The 17,618-nt window shown below is 37.4% G+C and overlaps 1 protein-coding gene across 5 annotated transcripts in view; it reads right to left on the bottom strand.

The window, feature by feature from the left end:
- Positions 1-17,618, bottom strand: part of SGIP1 (SH3GL interacting endocytic adaptor 1) — a 211,969-nt gene that overhangs the window by 6,856 nt on the left and 187,495 nt on the right. For all 5 annotated transcript variants that reach the window (XM_068540058.1, XM_068540060.1, XM_068540057.1 and 2 more), the window contains 3 exons: positions 15,432-15,543; positions 5,693-5,848; positions 1,236-1,368 (listed from right to left, as the gene is read on the bottom strand). In XM_068540058.1, coding sequence (XP_068396159.1) covers positions 1,236-1,368; positions 5,693-5,848; positions 15,432-15,543 — 401 coding nt within the window. The remainder of the gene's footprint in view (positions 1-1,235; positions 1,369-5,692; positions 5,849-15,431; positions 15,544-17,618) is intronic.

Below are 17,618 nucleotides of genomic sequence, written 5' to 3'. Positions count from 1 at the left end.
TGAGGAAACTGAGGCTCAGGGACATTAAGTGCCCAAGGTCAGTGGACAGTAGGAAGCTGACTTAATTCCAGAATTCAGTCTCTTGCCTTCATTATCGTACTTTAAACCAAGCTCATGTTGCAATAGGTGAATTCTGTCTACTTTCTAGGCTTTGTTATAATGTCCAAAGCTTCGATGATATTATTCTTACTAGAAAAACATTATATTCATTTGTATTTTTGTGAAATGTACAATTACATAGATACTTCACGTTCAATGGTTCCCTTACAACATGTGGTTTTCAATCCACAGGGTGCATTATAATCATTCGGAGGACTTGTAAAAATATATACACCTACGTCACATCCTGAACCAATTAAATAAAAATCTCTGGGAGTGTCAGGGCCCAGTAGATATCTCTGTCTCTGTCTCTGTCTCTATCTTTATCCCTCTCCCCTCCCCCCTCCCCATCTCCATCTTTATTTATCTATAAATAGAGTTTTATATAGACAACTATCTATATTTATATCTGTGTCTGTCTATAATTAGCACCAGTTCAGAATCAGCATTTGTTTATAACCTCCCTGGTGATTGTAAAGTACACTCATGTTTGAGATGCACTGATTTCTATTAAAGTACAACTTTCAAAAGAGATCAAGTGGCTAGGAATCAGTGGGATACTCAAGCTCTATAGAATCCTGGTTTGAAACAGGCTTATTTATTAAATCAGTAATATTTTGGGATAAAGGGAAATCCTAAACACAGAAAGAAAGTTCTCATATCCTGTAATGTGTTGTACCAAATATTCTCATTAAATTATTTCTTAACATAAGTTTCATCAGAATTTATTTCATAGACTATCACATTATGAAAAAACACCAAATTATTTACATTTAATCATTTAAAGTAAGAGATTTTAGTACAGTAATATTCTTAACAAAATTACAGTGAACTATTTTGTCAATATTTGTAATCTTAATTGATGTAGTTTTCTGAAAATTCATTTTTTGGCATGTTTCCCTAAATTTGAATGAAATTTTTTACTTGCAGGTTTCAACTAATAAGAATATGTATTAATATTCTTGACTCTATATAGCCTCCAAATAGTCTTTTAAGGTTTCTATTTTCTTATAAATTGTAGCTTTTAAATAATATTGAAAGAAATGTTACTTTGTCTACTTTTATTTAGTGTTAGGTATGTTAGAATATACATTTGTAATGTGAAAGAGACACCTTGACCATATAAATAGGCTTACCTGATATTTGAGCATATCCACGTTATAATACGTAGCCTGGGGTTTTTGTTCCGACACTTTCTTTAGATGAATCATCAAATTTGGCATGTTTACCCAGAATTCCTTGGCATTGGCATCATTTTGGGTATTATCACTATTCAATTGGGAAGAAAAAATGATTGAGTAGCATTTTGTAACAAACATAAACCACACAAAAAAGCATCTTAGCAAATTGTCATCTGATTTCTGTCTCCATCTTTGACAATTTGTAGAGATTATATTATTAATAGCATAGTTTTAGTATAATTGCTGTCCTAAATGGTATTATGTTAATAGATTAATACCCATTGGGAGGCATTATTGTATTGCTATAAATCTCAGTGATTTATACCCAGTAATATTACCCAGTAATATTAATCAATCATGATGATAACTGGTTGCTTTAAACACTGAATTATTTATTAACCCAAATTTAATAGCCCTTTCTACATCGCCACCATTTCCTATGAATTAGTCGGTTAATGCAATCAGGGAGCCGAGTACATTGATTTTCTTTTGAATTTACTTGAACAGTAGGTTCTCAGAAATTACTTATATTTAAATATTTAAATATAAAATACTTAAATATTTGTAAGCAAACATTTGTAAACAAATGTGTAAACAAATATCTGTAAACATGGTCTTTATCTCCAACTGAGGAAAAAGAGTGATACTAAAATTATCATGCTCCTTTTTTAGCATTCACAACAGTTTATCTAAGAGCATCTAAATCATAAAAAGTCACCTCACTTATAAGATGATCCTGGAATTTAAATGATAATAACCATGGTAGTTACACTAGAGAGTGCAGTCTTGGTGAATTAAGGAGTTTTGTATTCCTATGAGGGTCGTCAGTGTTACTCTGCGGCCTGTCCACAGGCCACTCCCCCCATGTCTTTTCAAAATGTTTGTCTCAATGGCAAAAAGAATCAGGCTAGAGTGTGAAAAGCACCTGCTTACTTCCCACATGATGAAGAAACTGGGGCCCAAGTGGCTCAGTAACTTACTGACATTTCACTTTCAGAATATCCTATGTAATACAATAATACTAGTTAGAATTTTTTGAGCCTCTATTATGTGCTAGGCACTCTGTTAGATACATTATAAACTATTTCATTAAAATCTACCCTGCAAAAGAAGAATTATCTTCCTTTTTAAAGATAAGCATATGTTATAAAAAGAGAAAATTAGAGGTCACGGAGACAGAAGGGTGTGATACAGTGATAAAGGCCGGTCGAAAGTAAGTTCCTATGGTTCAGCCTCCAGAAGCCAAACATATCAAGAGCTGAGTCAAAAAAAACATCAGGGCCTTGAAACTGCTTCTGGTCAGTTAGGAGCGAGTGGTCGTGGGCACCAAGTCTCAGCAAGACCCCTGTGGTTCTGTTGTGCCTGCTATAGGCTGTTGAGGACAGAGAAAATCCTGTGCCTCTGGGCAGGAGGAAGTGAATGGAAAAGACTCCTGGCCCCTCATCCTTGCCCTTGGCCCAGCCAAGCTAAGGACGCTGATAAGTGCTGTCTAAACTGTTTATTATCTAAAACATCCAAGTTACCCAGAGCTTCCAGAGTGGTAGCTGCACAAGGAGGCTGGAGCTAAGAACAATAGAGGTTCAGCAAAATTAAGTAATTTACTTAAGGTTGAACAGCTAATAAGTAACAGAGTCAAGATTCCAGCCCAAGTCAGTTTTACTGCAGGTCATACTTTCCCACTATACCAAAAGAGGTGTGGAATTAATATCCAGCAACATTTTATTAATTTGTGCTAAGTAAATCCAAATAACTGAGAAAATCCCAATTGCATGTTTAATAACAAAATAAGCTAAGGCATATATCTATGATAATTCCTCGGAGAACTTGCTTTAACAAATAGTCAAGAAAAGTTTGTCAATCAAAAGCTTGCACAGAGATGCAATTCTTGAATACTCATAAAGCCTTGAGAATTCTTCAGACTCAATTGGTTTAGCGATTGTTCCTGAACATCCTTTGTAAGCCAATCCCTTTCATAAGGGAAAAGTAGAAGTAAATTTCAATTTGGTCCCTGTCACAGGGATTGCAAACCCAAATGTCTCCAGGGGCCAAGCTGCTAACCTAAATGAGTCTTTCAGTAAGGATAACTGAGAAGATTGGCTGGGTGTAAGATAACAGATGAAGAAAGGCTTGAACAGCATTTGAGAATAATGCTTGGTTCCATGGCCTTTTGAAAAGTAGGTGTGGCAGCAGGGGTGGTGGAGTGGCGCTACATACCAAAACCAAACACTCTCTAGGACTGATGGGTCACCAATCACAGCCCTGACACAATCATCAAATACTTAGAGTTAATAAAGTCCAAATTAATAAGAATTTTTTTGTTTTTGTTTTGTTTAAAAAACAACTTAAGGGTCCATATGTTTTGTCACACAAAACATTCTCAGACTGATATTTAGTTCAATTCATAAGACTGATGTATTAATATAAGTATAAAACTCTGACACATATGCCTAAGAACTTGGCAACATAACTGCCTAAAAGTGCAACAAAAGCTATAACTATCACATCAGTGATATTTACAGACAAACTGGTGAGATGGTGGCACGTAACTCCTAATTTCAGATGGACGAACCTAGAAAAATAAAATTAACTCGCTGTGTGGCTCGCTGTGCACATCAAAAACACGGAGGGAAACGGAAATAAGAAGTTGCCAATTTCCAATCTTGATCATTTCACATTTATTTTTCATTTAAAGGGTGAGCATGTCTTTTGTATTTTTAAGCCTGGAATCAAGTTTGCCAATTAAACCATCGCAAGGACCAAAGAGAAGGAGGTGATCTTGGTCATCACCTGAAACACCTGTGACTGTTTTTCCATCAGGGAAGCTAAAAAGTCTCATTCAGGCAAGAGAAAGAGAGTGACTGTATTGGTCTTCAGATTCCAAATAACCTTTAGTTATTTCTACATAAATATCCAGCTTGACAAAATTCTCTAAATTATAGTTGAATTGTTCATTCATTCAACAAAGACTACTCAAGTCCTTATTAGGCATAGTGGAAGGTACTGAGGATACGGTGGTGAACCAATAGACGTGTTCTGTTCCCTCATGGATTTTACAGTCTAGCGGGGGAGATGGATGGATGAAGAAAACAAATAGATATGTAATTATTAGTTTTAGTAAGTGTGACAAAGGGAAGAATAGGGAAGATTGAGAGAGAATAACAAGGCGATGTGATTTAGTGTGGGAGTGGGGAGGAGAGTGAGGAGGTCAGGGAAGGCTGAGTGGAGCTGAGATCTGAAGGATGAGTATGAGTCCGGTGAAGAAGGGTGGAAATCCTGTTGGAGGCAGAGGAAACAAGCATACAAAGTCTTGATGTGGGAAAGGACTCAGCAGTTCCCAAGACTGGCAGTTCTGACTGGAGCTACAAGGATTCTGAGGAGGATGGTGGGAGATGAGGACAGACAGACAGGCAAGAGTGGATGACTCAGGGCCTTGAAGGCAATGGTAACAAGTCTGGATTCTGGTACAGATACAACGGGAAGCCATCAGAGGACTACGAGTGAGGACAACCTGATTTACCTCAAAAAAGGTCATCTGGTTATTGTGTGTAGGAGTGGGGCAAGACTGGATGCAGGGAGGGAAGGAGGAAAGCAGTTGCTGTGGTCCAGGGAAATGATAGTCATCATTTGGATAGAAGAAGTGATAATAACAGGGAAAAAGTGGCCATTTTAGAGAGAGAATTTTGGATGGAATATCAGGACTTATTGATGGACAAAACTGTCAAGAATGACTTTTTTTGTCTCATCCATTGTCAATAATTAACTTGTAGAGTGGATCATTTTTTAGTAGCATGTATATATGTGTGTGTTGTGTGAACGTGCATGTGCATATATATATATATGATAAAGACATCAAATTCAGATTTAATAGGAAATGTAAAGAAGTGTATTTATGTAAACAAATTCACATAAGCTTCTTTGATGCCATACATGTAAAGTTCCATCAAAACAATCATTATTACAGTACAATGAAATTACATGTTTAACAAAGAGATTTTCAAGCTTGTATGAAGAGTAGCTCACAGTTCAGATATCATTTGATTTTAGAAGATGCTAATACAACAAATGGATTTTATTCCTTTTATTGGGCTCATTTTCCACAATCCTCATCCATTGTCTACCAGTGATAAGCAAAACAGAAATGACTAAATTGTCACTAATGCAGATTTCATTACTCTAAATGTCTCTTTAGCCACTTGAGATAGTTGGCCATTAAAATACATATATGCACACACACACAATCAGCCACCAACAATTTTTACAGCTGGTAAAAGTTCTGGTATTGAATCTATAAACATATCTGAGTAGCGGTAATTTCAGTACAGTGTATCTCTCTCGCTAAATTACATCTCTCATCTAAGAATAAGGTGCTAAGCCACACACATCTCTAAAAAATTTGTGCAAAATATATTTACCAGCAGAGAAGTTGGGGATTTGGCAGGACGTGTTCTAACCTGCTGAAATTTGTCACCCGAAAGGTCAAAGCAGCTGGCGATGGGTTGTTGGCAAAGTGTCTGGTGATGCCGGCAGGAAAGGACAACACCATTTCTCCAGTAATCTTCACGATACATCTGGCATATCACAACACGTGAGAGGAAAGAGAGGAAACCTAGGTCAACATGCTGTGAATCAAAGCAGTTGTGAAAAGCAAAGATTTCTGTAACAATATGACACAGCAGAAGAGAGGAAAAGTAAGCTCTTAACAATTCACTCTCAGCTACTAACTCATTTCTAAAGACCTGAGGACTCAAAGGTTTATTTAACACTTCTCCAAAAAAGGTGGCTATTTTGTTGAAGGTGTTTTTGCACCGTTAGAAAAAAAGTGCAGCTTTTTTCTTTCTGTAGAAAAGTCTGTATGTTCACCTCACAAACAGAATAATTTATTCTGGTGATTCTCTCTCTCTTTGACTGCTGAATTGATGGCAGCATATTTGAAGATACTAAATTGCACAATGTTATTACACTAGTCACTGGGACTTATTTTAGTTCTCTGAGTAATGTGATTGATGCCTTGAGTGTGTTCTTTTATGGACACATGGGGTAAACTTCCTGCTTCCCACTTAATTAGATCTTTATTCCATTAACTTGTCTATCTGGTTGAAATTATAAAATCAGTCATATATATAAGTTAACACAGTTGGATCATAATTTGGAAGGAATAATAATCCTTTTTAAAAAAGGGCTTTATTGAAGTATAGTCGATATATAATAACTGGTGCTTATTTATAGTGTAAATTCCCATCATTTTTGACATAATCTACATCTATGAAACCATCACACAATCAAGATAATCAAGATATCTAACGTCCTTAAGAGTCTCCTCCTGTGTTTTTGTTTTCCTCTCTCCTGCCCTTCTCCATCCTTTCCCTCTCTGTCCCTTGGTAATTACTAATATATTTTCTGACATTACATATTAGTTTGGACTTTCTAAAATTTTATATAAACAGAATTGTAAGGTGTGTGATTTTGTTTTTTTTTTTGGTCTGATGTTTTCCACTCAGCATAATTATTTTCAGATTCATCCATGTAGCACGTGAATCAATAGTTCATGTCTTTTTATTGCTGGGTGGAATATGGATATACCACAGGTTTGTTTTGAAAATTCATTCACTTGTTGAAGAACATGTGGATTCTTTCTATCTTTTGCCTATTACAAATAAAGCTGTGATGAATATGTGTGTACAAGCCTGTGTATGGGCACATGCTCTTATTTCTCTTGGATAAATATATGACTGGATCACATGATAGGTGTACCTTTAACTTTTTAAGAAACTGCCAAACTGTTTTCTGAAGTGGAAAATACAGCTGAGTGTGAGAGTTTCAGTTCCTCCCCATCCTCACCAACACTTGGTAGGATCTGTCTTTTTAGTTTGTCATTCTCATAGGTGAGTAACAGTATCTCATTGTTGTTTTAATCTACATTTCCCTAATGGCTAAGGATCTTAGCACCTTTTCACGTGCTTATTTGTCATCAGTTATTTACTCAGGTGAAGTGTCTGCTCAGATTTTTTGCCAGTTTTTTAAATTGAGTTTTCTCTTCTCTTATTAATTTGGGGTTTTTTTGGGTGCATTCTGGATATAAGTAATTTATCGAATACATGCTTTGCAAAGAATTTTTTTCCCCAGTCGGTGGCTTGTTTTTTTTCTTTCTCTTAAGAGTAATTTGAAGAGCAGAAATTTTAAATTCATCAATTTATTCTTTTATGGGTTGTAGCTAATCACTTTATTCTTTTGGAGTCTTATCTGAGAAATCTTTGCTAAATCCAAGGTCACAAACATTTTACCTATGTTTTATTCTAGACGTTTTTAACTTTTAGTTTTACATTTAGCTTTATGATCTATTTTTGGTTAATTTCTGTATATTTTCTGTGAGGTATGGGTCCAAGTTCATTTTTTAGTGTGTGGATATGGGTATCTAATTGTTCTATCACCATCTGTTGAATTTATCCACTTGGTAATTTTGTTGAAATTCAGTTGTCCATATATGTGTGGGCCTTATTTCTAAATTCTCTATTCTGTTCCATTGATCTATTTTGTCTGCCTTTACACCAATCCCACACTGTCTTGATTGCTGTAGCTTTAAAGTTATTTTGAGATCAAGTAGTATTAGTCTACCAACTTTGTTCTCTTTCAAAATTGTTTTGGCTATTTTAAGTTCTTTGTATTTCCACATGAAATTTAGGATCACTGTGTCAATTTCTACATAAAATCAGTGGAGTTCCAATTCACCCTTTACTGTCTGCTCTGAGAGAATTTGTATTGGGCCATTAATATATTTTTTCTTTGCCAACGTAACAGGCACTATCTTACTTTTTGTCAGTAGAGGGCACTAGAAAGACATTGCAGGAAGAAGAGAATTTTCCCTTCCTGGTTCCAGTGCGCTTGCTAGGCAGTCCTCTGCAGTACTCAAGGCTTTTCTAGAGCTAGGCTCCTGCAGTGCAGGAGGCACGTGGCACCCAGGAGTGTGGGTACTGCAACCCATGTGGCTTTGCTAGTGCCCAGTGACACTGGCAGCTTCCACAGCCTCTGGCTCCTGAGGTACGTGTGGCTGGGCTGTCCCAGTGCCCAGCTCTTTGAATGCAGATGGGGTCCCTGACTCCAGGCTCCTATTATATGCACACCTTCTCCATAGCCAGCTTCTGCAGTGCATGGTGGTCTGCGGTACCCACGGGCCATTAGCTTCCTCGGGCACCCTCCTCAACCAGTTTTGCAGTGGAGTGTGCCTCGGTGAGACACCTCCCTGTCTCCCAGACACGAACTCCCAGACACGAACGCCTGTGAGTCTGCTGGGCTCTCCCTATGCCATGGCCTGGAAACTCTCCAGGAAGTCAGTTGGGGCAATCATATGGCACATCTCACCTCTCAGGGGTCACTGTCCTTCACCTGAGGTCCTGTGTCATGCAAATCATTGTTTCATATATTTTGTCTGTTTCTGCAGTGTTTTCAGGTAGAAGGGTAAATTGGTCCCTGTTATTCCACCTTAACCAGAAGCAGAAATCTCAAAAAGATTATTCTTCTTTGGGAAATGGTAAATATTTCAAATGAGTGAACTTCTTTATAACTTTCCTATACATCTGGATAATTGACCCTTGTACCATTTCTGCAGCTTTAAGTGCAGGAGTGTACTTTCTAGGGAAATTGAGGTTAATAAATGAAAACTTCGCTCACACTTGAATATAGGAAACTCTATTTGCCCCATAGTCACCTTGTATGCTGTGTAACTGTGATCGATGAGGCACAAGTGGCTCAGATGAGATGGTCCTTGGCACACATTCAAAACAGCTTATGTGAAGAACTGCTATAGCCTTGTATGTGTAAGGCTGGGTTTGGGGTAGAGGTGGAGGGCAGGTGAGCTTCCTAAAGTTGCCATGTGCCCCCTCCTCCCACTCAGATAATATCATCCCTAACTCTGAACTGCCCTGAATAAGAATTCTGGTTTCTGGAAGTTTGCCCCTCCATCTCTGCTGGAGAATATTGCTGATCTCCCAGTTTGGTGCCAACTCTGCTGTCTTCCTTCTCTGTCTTTTAGATCCATAAGGCTTGCTTGATTTACTGGTGATGAATTGGTGCTAAGCCTGGACTTCCCCTTAAGCTGAGTCTACTCTTAATATTTTTCAATATGTGGGCAAGAAAAATTTTATTTGACGACTCTAGAAGAAAATACTAACTAGTCAGAGCACTTGTTAAATTAGACTTCAGCACCTACCATCACTCAGTACACTGTTAGCAGGGGTTGCGCAAATGTTTTTTTAATTGGTAAGGAATTTACTCAGTTTCTTTTCCAGGTTGCTCAAAATGAGCTCTAAGTGGTGTCTTGGTGGAGGATAAAGTTTCTCTTTTGAAAGAAAGTCAGCAAGGGGAGGAGGTGGAATTTACTAAGTCAATAAACATTTATCAACGCCTAACTGTGTAAGTTGGGGTTGTTTGTTTTTGTTGTGAGTGGGGAGGCAATTAAAAAATGAGCAAAAGACATATATACACTAATATGTGTAAAATAGATAACTAATAAGAACCTGCTGTATAAAAAATAAATAAAATAAAATTCAAAAAAAAATGAGCAAAAGAGCCCCTGCCTTCAAAGTGCTTACAGTGTCGGGTGGGCTATGAGAGAAGTAGTCAGTATAAGCCAACAGAGGAGGCACCCAGGCTCCTCAGTTACATTACATTTCTGAACTGCATCTCAATTGTCAGAGTCAGACCTTTGGTGATTTATTAATCCATCCAGTGTCTAAGTCAATCTGAAATTTTCTATATAAAAATTAATATTTTCAACCTATGCTCACTCACTAAAGGAAAGCCTTTGTTCAACAGCAATGATTGTTCCTATCAGTGTGTGATGTGGCTACATTTCATGTGAGTTTAAATCATGGAAATCTGAAATACTGCAATATGGAAATACTGACACAGGTACTTTATGAAGTAAATTTAAAACCATATGAATCCCCGCAAATGAAACATCCGTCTAGAATGGCAAGATTTCCAAGTCAACTGGTCAAATGCCTTGTAAACTGGGTTCTCCCTGTTACCACAGGCAGCATCATGTTAGCTGGTCAACAGAAACACTGGCCAATTCTGGTCAGGAAATGTGTGGATTTGATTTATGTGAGGTCATCAGAAATACATGCCTCTCGTAAAGTGTAAGTTCTACTGCTTTGATAACTAAGCTCATGGTTTTCTGTTCAAGCATATATACTTCTGCACATAGGCTGCTTCCCTTCCTTTATTTATCTTCCCCTTTTATTGACTTGGGTACCAGGCAAAAACTCTTTTTCATATTCAAGACTCAGTTCAAAGGCAGGCCTTTCCAAGGCCTTCCTTAATATCTTCTCCATTCAGCCCTCTTTAATTTTTCCTTTCTTTAGTTTCCTTGGACAAATGGACAGACTTTTTTAAAAACTGTTCTGTAGTTCTTGCACATATGTACTACTGTGAAGGCAAGTACTGTGTCTTAGGTTCTGGGAAGGCAAAGGTGCAAAACACAGAACCCAGTGCAGAGTAGGAACTCAATAAAGTGTTTTAAAAATAAATTCATACATTTAACAATTATATATTGGCTACCTAATCAATGTACCAGGCATTGTGTAACGCACTAGAATGGGCAGTGAGAAACAGGACAAACGTGGTCTTGAGCAAACTTCTAGTTTAAGCAGGGAGACATACACTTGAATAACTAATTGAAATATGGTGATAAGGGAAGGATAGACTATAACTGAGAAGCCTAAGGTTTTCTTGGGAATTAGAGAATTAGTTCCTAGCACCAGAGGTGTTCAAATAGGAGCTAATAACGGGAAATGTGTTTCCCCCAGGTGGCAGCAAAGTCAAGGAGTTCTCTGCCTTTGAGCTACTGAGAAAGACTCAGATGTCAGAATACCAGTAGTAGATTTTTGTTTCCAATGTATGGTCTGAAAACAAATGGGGAAGTCTTTGATACAGGATGAGAGAGAACCACAGGCAAAACAAACCCACATGCTTTTTCTGCATCATTTCTCTATGTGGCGCTGTGTTTGGCTTTACCCTCTTCCCCACCTCTCCCCATGATGGAACTTTTGAACTTGAGTTGTTTCTTTGAAACTGAATAACAAAGGAACAGCAATTAAAGTGATTCACTGCTTGGAGATGAAATTAAATTTAGAAGAATGTCACTTCATGATCTGTTCATAAATTTCAGATCTCATAATTTCAATGAAATATACTAAATCTCCCATCTACCAATATACAGTATACACTACAACTACTTATGGCAATATAATTGGAAAAAGACTCAATATGTGCAGTCATTCACAGACCAAAGGCTCAGCTAATTTGGAAGGCATAGGAAAAGCACTAATATTAACTTGGCTCAAGTACCACATCACTGGAATGCTAAAGTCATGGACACCAGGCTCACTGGTACAGACCTCCGTAGACACTTGTCAGAGTGTGCTGGGGAAACCGAAACAAGAAGAAGAACCCAGCTTGTACAGGGACTGGTAGGCTGCTATACCACTTCTTGGGATTTAAAAAAGATTATTATTAAGGACTTCTTAACTCCCATTGCCCCATATCTACACCTCTCCTATAGTGGACTTTGCATTATAGTTATGTACAAGTTTTATTTTCCATATCAACTGTCTTCACCACCAATATATCCCTGTCTAGCACAATGGCGGCCACATAGTAGACATTCTGTAAATGTTAGGTGAGTAATTCAACTCAACTTGTTCAGCAAATATGCACTGGGTACTCCATGCCAGGTCCTGTTTTAGGTACTGAGGATATAACAATGAACAAAATACTTAAAGTCCCAGCTCTCATGAAGCTTACACTCTAGTAGGGGAAGGGACCGACAGTGGACACTGAAAACATGGAACATGTTAATTAGCATGTTCATTAATTAGAAAACAGGAAGAATGGCCATCATCAAAAAATCTAGAAACAATAAATGCTGGAGAGGGTGTGGAGAAAAGGGAACACTCTTGCACTGTTGGTGGGAATGTAAATTGATACAGCCACTATGGAGAACAGTATGGAGGTTCCTTAAAAAACTAAAAATAGAACTACCATACGACCCAGCAATCCCACTACTGGCCATATACCCTGAGAAGACCATAATTCAAAAAGAGTCATGTACCAAAATGTTCATTGCAGCTCTATTTACAATAGCCAGGACATGGAAGCAACCTAAGTGTCCATCATCGGATGAATGGATAAAGAAGATGTGGCACATATATACAATGGAATATTACTCAGCCATAAAAAGAAATGAAATGGAGGTATTTGTAGTGAGGTGGATGGAGTTAGAGTCTGTCATACAGAGTGAAGTAAGTCAGAAAGAGAAAAACAAATACAGTATGCTAACACACATATATGGAATCTAAGGAAAAAAAAAAAAGGTCATGAAGAACCTAGTGGCAAGACGGGAATAAAGACACAGACCTACTAGAGAATGGACTTGAGGATATGGGGAGGGGGAGGGGTAAGATGTGACAGGGTGAGAGAGTGGCGTGGACATATATACACTACCAAATGTAAAATAGATAGCTAGTGGGAAGCAGCCGCATAGCACAGGGAGATCAGCTCGGTGCTTTGTGACCACCTAGAGGGGTGGGATAGGGAGGGTGGGAGGGAGGGAGATGCAAGAGGGAAGAGATATGGGAACATATGTATATGTATAACTGATTCACTTTGTTATAAAGCAGAAACTAACACACCACTGTAAAGCAATTATACTCCAATAAAGATGTTTTTAAAAAAAAAAAAAAAAAAAGACCCTGAGGTGCAGATGGGGTTGGGCTGATGAAAGAAAAACAGCCATGAAGCCAGAGCGGCTAGAGGGGAGTGATTAAGGACGAGAGTGACGGAGACAAGATCAGAGAGGTGGCAACTGGGATGGGTTGTGAAGGACAAACCTTATAGACCATTATGAAGCATTTGGTTTTAACTTTGAACAAGTTAGGAAGATTTTGAGGTGAGGAGTGACGTGTTACATTGAAAATAGATTTTAGGGGGGACCAGAAGTGGAAGTACCCCTACTACCAATTGGATCTCTCTGAAAAAATGAATGAATGAAAGCCAGTTAGTAAGCAGACAAAAAAGCATTCATTCTCTTGTGATCCCTAGTGTTTTTCACTCCATTATAGACACCTCTCCACATTTTCGACTACTCATTTTTTTTTAGGGTGTGCTTCTACCTGCAATTCAGGGTAGCCTGAGCTTTCTAAGGTCTAGGTCAGTCAGTAATAAGTAGTCTTTAGAACTGGTGTGACAGAAAGTCATGCAAATTCTTTACTCAAAGAAGAGTCTACAGAAGAAACATGTATGTATGTATACAAAGTCTGTATACAACCTAAGTTAATGATGCTTACTTTTCTCTAACAGTTGAAATGCATACTCTGTATGAGGAGCTTTTAGTTGCTGTTGATGCATGGTTGTGGCAAATGATCTTTCTGCTCTGAAGATGAAAAAGAAGAGACGTGGGAGAAACCAGAACGCTATAGCCTGAATGCTTGTGTTCTCCCAAAATTTATATATTTAAACCTAATCCCCGATGTGATGATATTTAGGACGTGATTAGGTTATGAGGATAGGACGCTCAAGAATGAGATTAAAAAAATAAATAAATAAATAAAAATTAAAAAAAAAAAGATTAAAAAAAAAAAAAAGAATGAGATTAGTGCCTTTATAAAAGAGACCCACAAAGTTCCTTAGCCCTTTCCAGTATGTAAGATTCCGATGAATCAGGAAGCTGGCTCTCATCAGATACCGAATCTGCCAGGGCCTTGGTTTTGGACTTTCCAGCCTCCAGAATTTTGAGAAGTAAATTTCTGTTATTTATAAGCCACCTAGTCTGTTATAGCAGCGCAAATGAACTAAGACACCAGCGTCCACAGTATTTGTTTCTCTGCAAAACTCTGGGCCCAGAATAAAACCTAAATGCTGTTTAAAAGGATATTTAGGAAGATTGATAGATCTCAGTGGCTAGAACAGAGTGCAGTTACCATTATATTAGTTTTCCAACATAATATTGTTAGATTTCGACTTAAAAAAAAAAACTAGTGTTTCTGAAGTGTAAAGAGGGTTAACAATTAGTCATATAGATTTTCACTTAAAATAGAGTTCCAAGTTCTAATTATACTTATCACTATTTCAAAAGTTTTTATAAAACAGTCTAGTGTTCTATATGCACATTTAATTTTTCTCTCATCTTTATTTCCATGGCTACCAAGGTTTTCTAAGCTCTAGTCCCTGCAAGTAAAAAATAAAAAGCAATTCTTTCCTCACCTAGGTTTGCCCTTTGTTTATACATCAGATTCAGACCTGGAATTGTATTAGTGACACACCTGAAGACCAGTTTGACTTAGGTGTTTAGTTTTCAGTGTAGACTAATAATCGCCCTTAACTTTTTTTTTGAATCTGAACCCCTTTGTGAAATTGATGAACACTGTAGAGTGTCTATGGACAAATGTGCATGTGCACACACACATTAGGTATGAAATATAATTTCAGGGGATCCATAAACTTCCTCTACCCCATCCATGGGACACCTTATAGAGAAGCATGTGCATTCAGGTAAAGTCCATTGTCAAGATGTACTAAGTGTAATCAGGCTCATGTAAATAGAGAGTGGTACATTTTTATCTAAAATTTTTACTTTGCTGTGATTATTTTTTTGGCTAGTTTTTCCTTACTTAACAAGGGTAACACATAATTTGTCCTCTTACATATCTGCATGTTATGGAAAGGTGGTTTTATTCCAGGTTCTCATTCCAATGCACCATTGTTTCAGTTTATATGTGGGTGACTCCCACCCAGGAAAGACTAAGACAATAAAGGCATGATCTAGACATTTCCTTTTGTGAGATAATACATTTTCTCATTGCTGATGGAGTTGGTTGGGTTTTCTGTAACCTGCAACCAAAACTGAATCAGAGATTTCTGTATTAGATTAGATTACTGGACCTTTTGGCATATTTTTAAAAAAAGCAATGAATTAAAAAAAAAAGCAATGAATTAATATTCCTAATCAAATTAATTCTAGGTATGCCACCTGTTACTGTTGACTGGATTTTTTTTTTTCTTTGGTTTTAGGATATGGAATGAAATAATTATATGTAGGGTGTCCCCACTGAATTGGATAGAGTTTGGAGAATACAATGGACCAAGCCCCAGGCTTACTTGCTCGGATCTGCTCCTTTGAAGTAGGCATTGACCGTTTCTGTAAATGCTGCTGCAACAGGGAGGGTGTCCTGGGCTCCCATGGTTAGGGGGCTGGGTCCCCTGGAAGAACCTGCATGAAATGAAAAATCTTCATTTAATATGGATCGGAGCCATCTTAGTATATGTGGAACTAAAAGCCCATTAAAGGATTAGAGGGTAAAATCTAATTACTGAAAAAAAAAGCAATGTGCTAAGAGCCATAACTTTATATTCAACATAGAGCTCAAGTATTTAAAAGGAAATATTTGGCTGGTTTACAGACAAACACACTCGAAATTAATTCAGTGATGTATTTTACTACGGAAAAAAAATCCAAGCAGAAGAATAAAGTCATAGGGGGTTTCAATGTTTTACATAAAGCATGAGGCAGTATTTGCATGACAGTTTGTACAGCAGGGAGTTTGTAAGAAAATTATTAGCTTCCTATTTGAGCCTTCACCTTATACAATTGCCCACACACTCAAAACTGTTTGCATTTCTTCATTTTAAAGAGACAAGCAGCCATGGAGCACCATGTTACACATTGTCCTTTTCTGGGGTGTTTCCATTTCAAAAAGTCCAATTACCCTCAGATCAAGTAGGCTCAAGTGTATATGTCCCCAAACACTCACAACCCAAACGTCCACCTTGACTTAGCACAAACACATCAATGCATCAATTCACAGTATTAAAAATAACAGTTTACTGACCATTTACTACATACCAGGCACTACACTGGATACCTTACAGGAATTACCACATTCAAGCCCCACATCAGCCCTGTGGGATAGGCATTATTATTCCCATTTTACAGAAAGAAAACTGAAGCTCAAAGAGCTAAGTGACTTGCCCAAGATACAGTTAGTTAAGTGGCAAAACTAAAATTCAAACCTCGGTTTGCCATCCTATAAGGCTCATGCTTTCCCCCAACTGTTTATACCATATTGTTTGTCTAAATGAAACATTTTCCTGTATGTTTTTGATACAACTTGAGGTTCCCAAAAGGAGCGAAGTTTAGGATTGTTGTCTTCATTAACAATCTCTAGACATGGTACTGAAGAGTAAAGTTTTATAAGGACAAAGTATTTAATTATGTCACACATTCATTGCTTCTCCTTCTTATCACACAAAACACATTTACTCTTCCCCACCTCATCACAGACTACGTGTTATGCTTTTTATCTTTTACCTTTAGTAACTTTCATACTCTTCTCTGATTATGAAAAGATCTACCTTTGTATACTTCCCTCCTCAATAAAGTTTTCCTTGATAATTCTAGTTCATCCTAGTGTCTACGTTTTCTATCTTCCCTTGTCTTTCAATATCTTGGATGTAGTAATTGATCACCAACAAACATTGGCTTATTATCTGGTATGTATCAGGCATTATGGTAGGTGCTGGGGATTCAGAGATAATTAAACATAATCCTTGTCCTCAAGAAATAGGTTTTTGTTGTTTACAAGCCACGCCTCGAGTGGTATTTTGTTACAGCAGTCAGAATGGACTGAGGCATGCAGTCTGGCCCAGATCTATCCTTCCTCACCTCTTCCCTCTCTTTCCAACAACGCTATACCCTAGCTGTGTTCACCTCTGGGCACTACAGTCCTTATTGTGGGTTTAATCAATAATGCCAGAGAAGGAAAAAACATCAAGATTTTACAAAGAACCCTTTTACCTTAAAGGATCCACAGTTTACAATTCTAATTTCTTCACATCCCTATACATTGCAATTAATATGCCATCTTCTATTTTACTTTTTTCATTTATTACACAATTTTCCTTATTGCTATCTGGTCTACATATCATTTCCATGAGTATATATTATTCTACAAAAATTCTCCAAATGTTGGGTCATTTCTAGGTAGAAATTACTCTAAATCCATCTTTGTAAAAGTTGGTCTTTTCCTTTTAATTATTTTTTTAAGATATAGTTTTATTACCACAAAGTGGGACGACCCAACCATAAGGCAGATAAATTTTTGATTGTTAAGAATGCCAGGTTATTTTATTTTATTTTTAAAAATAAATTTATTTATTTTATTTATTTATTTTTGGCTGTGTTGGGTCTTCATTGTTGCACGCGGGCTTTCCCTAGTTGCGGTGAGCAGGGCTATTTCTTTGTTGCAGTGGCTTCTCTTGTTGCGGAGCACGGGCTCTAGAGCTCAG

The sequence above is a fragment of the Eschrichtius robustus genome, chromosome 3 (genome assembly GCF_028021215.1).
Source record: "Eschrichtius robustus isolate mEscRob2 chromosome 3, mEscRob2.pri, whole genome shotgun sequence".
NCBI lineage: Eukaryota > Metazoa > Chordata > Mammalia > Artiodactyla > Eschrichtiidae > Eschrichtius > Eschrichtius robustus.
The sequence above is the reverse complement of the archived record's forward strand: the minus strand, read 5'-3'. Positions and strand labels throughout refer to the sequence as shown.